General features: G+C 36.3%; 1 protein-coding gene across 1 annotated transcript in view; it reads right to left on the bottom strand.

Annotated features, from left to right (window-relative positions):
- Positions 1 to 3,987, bottom strand: part of LOC103468887 (ras-related protein Rab-26) — a 38,151-nt gene that overhangs the window by 15,040 nt on the left and 19,124 nt on the right. Inside the window, exon 4 of the mRNA XM_017306033.1 lies at positions 2,403 to 2,489. Coding sequence (XP_017161522.1) covers positions 2,403 to 2,489 — 87 coding nt within the window. The remainder of the gene's footprint in view (positions 1 to 2,402; positions 2,490 to 3,987) is intronic.

Below are 3,987 nucleotides of genomic sequence, written 5' to 3' on the forward strand. Positions count from 1 at the left end.
GGTTTTTTTTGGATAGATGGGATCCTGGTGGAAAACAAAGCCTGGAGTCCTGTGTGCTGTATCCATAAAAAAAATGCATAAGACTTTCTGTAGCTCTACCGCCTCACCAAAAAAAAAAAAAGGGTAGGAGTTAGTGTGTCAGATTGCTGACAGTTACTCATCCTCCCCTGTGTAGTTGCCAAACAAATTCTTCTTCCCGGCAGTCTGTGCTCAGACTTTTGTTTTGCTCTTTGCTCACATCTGAACTTGAAAAGCATCTTGCCTGCTTCAGGGATCACTCAAAGCATAAAGGAACATCACATTTCTCTACAGTCTAGTATCACACAGCCTCTTCTTCCATTAGAGCCCGTYGGTCCCCCTGAAAGAGCAATTTTTGTGTACTATGTCAAATACAGCAGCTGAAAATTGCCTCTCTTCAAGMTGTAAGATACACTTATTTTGCAAACAGAAACCGCAGATACATAGGTTGGAACAACTTGAACCTTTTTGACAGCAGACGGTGCACGGAACGAGCATAACCTGGGAAATGGTGGCTTAGGAAGGCAGCAATTTTAAAAGCTCCAACTGATGCTTAATGTTTACAAATGTTGAACTGCGACATGCTTTATTTTCAAAAGATGGTGAAGAGTTTCTGTTCAGCCTGTGCTCCAATGTAAAAGCTGTTTTTATTCATCTGAAATAGAAAAACAACAACGTCCTTTTTTAAATTTTATTGTCATTATTTTGCTGTGGGGAGGTTGCAATTRCTCTATTGATTACGGTTGGTATTTTTCGCTTTAAACCTTCAGAGGGCATTCAGTTTGACTGCACATGCATCTCCTTAAATCCCCCCAGCGTGAAGCTGACATTTCTTGTTTCCTGCCTGGTCCAATCACTTTGTCAATGCAAACAGAAAAATCTAAAGCTTAGAYCGTGTGGACACAAATGATCAACCAGCTGTGTTACAGTTTTCCAATGGGATGTTAGTCTTTTAAAAATATTATTGTGCAACCTCGTTCAGASCTTTTCAGGGCAAGAGTAAAGCTGCATTTTATGGATTCACATATTTTTCAGTTACCTTCAATCAATTTGGGTTAGAACTGCTTTAAATCCACTTATTATATGAATGATATGACATAATAATTCTATGTTGTTAGGAAACTATCATTGTGTTTCAGTCCCACCTGGACTCAGCTGGCAGCTTTCWGTGTAGAGTTGTCATGCTTGCTCCTGCAACACTAAAACTCAGYATTTGGAGTGATAGTGCATTTTAGGAATAGTCATATTTAATATATKTGAGAMTTTAATATTGCCTTGGAAGTGGGCCAGCTCACTGAACAATAATTCTTAAGTTTAATCAAATTCAGAAGATAAATCTCCCTGCAGGGACTCACRGAGGAGAGGTTAACCAAATTGCTTGAAAGGCACACAACTGCAGGAAATAGATTAAGAGGTACAGCATAATGTAAAGTCTGGAGGAAAGAGAGGTCAGATTAAAAGCATTAGCTTTCTACAGATTTTTCTTGCCCGAAGAGTGATACGTGTAGCTGCCTGGGACTGCTGAATGTTCACATTCAGCTTACCAGTTATATTTCTCCTTCAGCAGGCAATGCAGTCCAGTCAGAAACTCTTCAAATGCACTGAGAGACCAAAATCTGAACCAATCTTGCCAGGTCACATTCAGTCTCCATACTCTAARTCTTTCTATCTTATCTTTCTATGCCCAGAAAACACAACCAGAATTCTGCTTACAGTATTAGTTGTGATATCTGGAGTGCAATTTGATTGAAAGCACAACAGCAAGTGTTCAAGTAAGACATAAGAGAAAAGGGTTCGAGTCAACCAAAAATGACTCAGAGTCAAATAAGAATGTTTAAAAAGAAAAACAAATTACAAACCTGTATATTGTCAAAAGATGATCTGTTGGTGACGTCATACAGCAAGAGCANGCACACAACTGCAGGAAATAGATTAAGAGGTACAGCATAATGTAAAGTCTGGAGGAAAGAGAGGTCAGATTAAAAGCATTAGCTTTCTACAGATTCTTCTTGCCCGAAGAGTGATACGTGTAGCTGCCTGGGACTGCTGAATGTTCACATTCAGCTTACCAGTTATATTTCTCCTTCAGCAGGCAATGCAGTCCAGTCAGAAACTCTTCAAATGCACTGAGAGACCAAAATCTGAACCAATCTTGCCAGGTCACATTCAGTCTCCATACTCTAARTCTTTCTATCTTATCTTTCTATGCCCAGAAAACACAACCAGAATTCTGCTTACAGTATTAGTTGTGATATCTGGAGTGCAATTTGATTGAAAGCACAACAGCAAGTGTTCAAGTAAGACATAAGAGAAAAGGGTTCGAGTCAACCAAAAATGATTCAGAGTCAAATAAGAATGTTTAAAAAGAAAAACAAATTACAAACCTGTATATTGTCAAAAGATGATCTGTTGGTGACGTCATACAGCAAGAGCAGAGCTGAAATACACAAACATGGATTAYGTTGAAAACACTTTGATAAACTTCTCACTGAATGTTTTTTTTATGTGTTACTAAAAAAAGTCTGGYTGAGCTCACTTTATTCTTTAGCAGCTCAGGGAACAGGAAAATGAAATGGATTATAAACCATATAATAATACTCATTTGGGAGAGCTGCTGTTTGTTGTCATTCAATGGTTCGGAACCGGATCAGGGAAAATAAAAGGTTGTTTGTTGCATGACTGTGGTAAGTCCTGTGCATCTGTGCGTCTTAAAATCTTGCCACACTAGAATTTGCAAATAATAAATAATTTAATGGCTGACATCAGCTTCTATTTGTGAGGAAATAAAATATTTTCTTTTGGCGTTTGTTTTACAATTTGAGGAGCGAGGCTGCATTAATTTAAAACAACAAATATAATATAATATACAAAACCAAGGTAGTTAATATGCTTTATGTCTGTTGTTTCCCGTTTGCAGCAAAAATAATATGATACAGTATTTGAATATTTACGACAAGTCAAGTCATTTTAAGCCACACTGTTGGTGGAAGAGAAAATTAACTTCAATAATAAAATTCAACCATGATAAAAAGTCATTCAGCTGCTTTGGTTTATCATTTGCACAACATGCTGGGGTTTAGTAATAACTTGAAAATGACTTCTTACAGGTTTATCACAGACATGTGAGAACCATCACTAAGAATTTGCTAAATTACAAAGATAAAACCTGTAAGATGTGTYCAAACATCCAGTCACACAGACAAACACTGAGCAACACGTGACTGATTACAGAACATCAAAGAGTCCCTGAATCCTGAATGTGCCGTCCTTCCCTTTTTGAACAGACTTATAAAACCTCAGTACTTGATAAACACTGCAGAGTGGAAGTAAATGCTCACCTCTAAACCAACATGTCTTAGAAAAATAAACTGGCATAAATTCTTGTTTTGATGGCAAGCGAGCAACCTTTGAAAGTTCAATCAAAACAACACTTAMRTACTTTYGTGCCCATAAAAACCTCTATAAATGTGTAATAATTTTAATAATGTTTGTTTAGGGTGTCGACACRACACAAATCTTAACTTTAGCAATTAGACAATTTAAATGAGACCAATTTAAATCTAGTTAAACAGAGTCAATGCAYATATATATGGCCTTGATTTGAAGGTAAATAAATGAAGTTAGAATATTGAAGTTAGAAAATCTGCCTCAGATATTAGTTTTCAATCTGAGCACATATTAATTGACAAGGAAGAAAGTTGTATTTGTGTTTTGTATAAAAAAAATAAATAAATAAAAATCAAGAAGAACCAAACACCCGAAAGTCAGCTCAAACTTGTGAAACTCAAATTATTGTACTTTTGTATCAGAATCAATATACCACAATTTGAGAGATATTTATCAAATGGTTAATAAACAAAAAACCTTACTGCAACATAAGAGTTAACCATGGTTTCACACACTATTAATAATCACAAGATGTATTTTTTCCCTAGAAACAATAAATCAGCAAAAGGGTATGTGTTTTTC

The sequence above is a fragment of the Poecilia reticulata genome, linkage group LG8, assembly GCF_000633615.1.
Source record: "Poecilia reticulata strain Guanapo linkage group LG8, Guppy_female_1.0+MT, whole genome shotgun sequence".
NCBI lineage: Eukaryota > Metazoa > Chordata > Actinopteri > Cyprinodontiformes > Poeciliidae > Poecilia > Poecilia reticulata.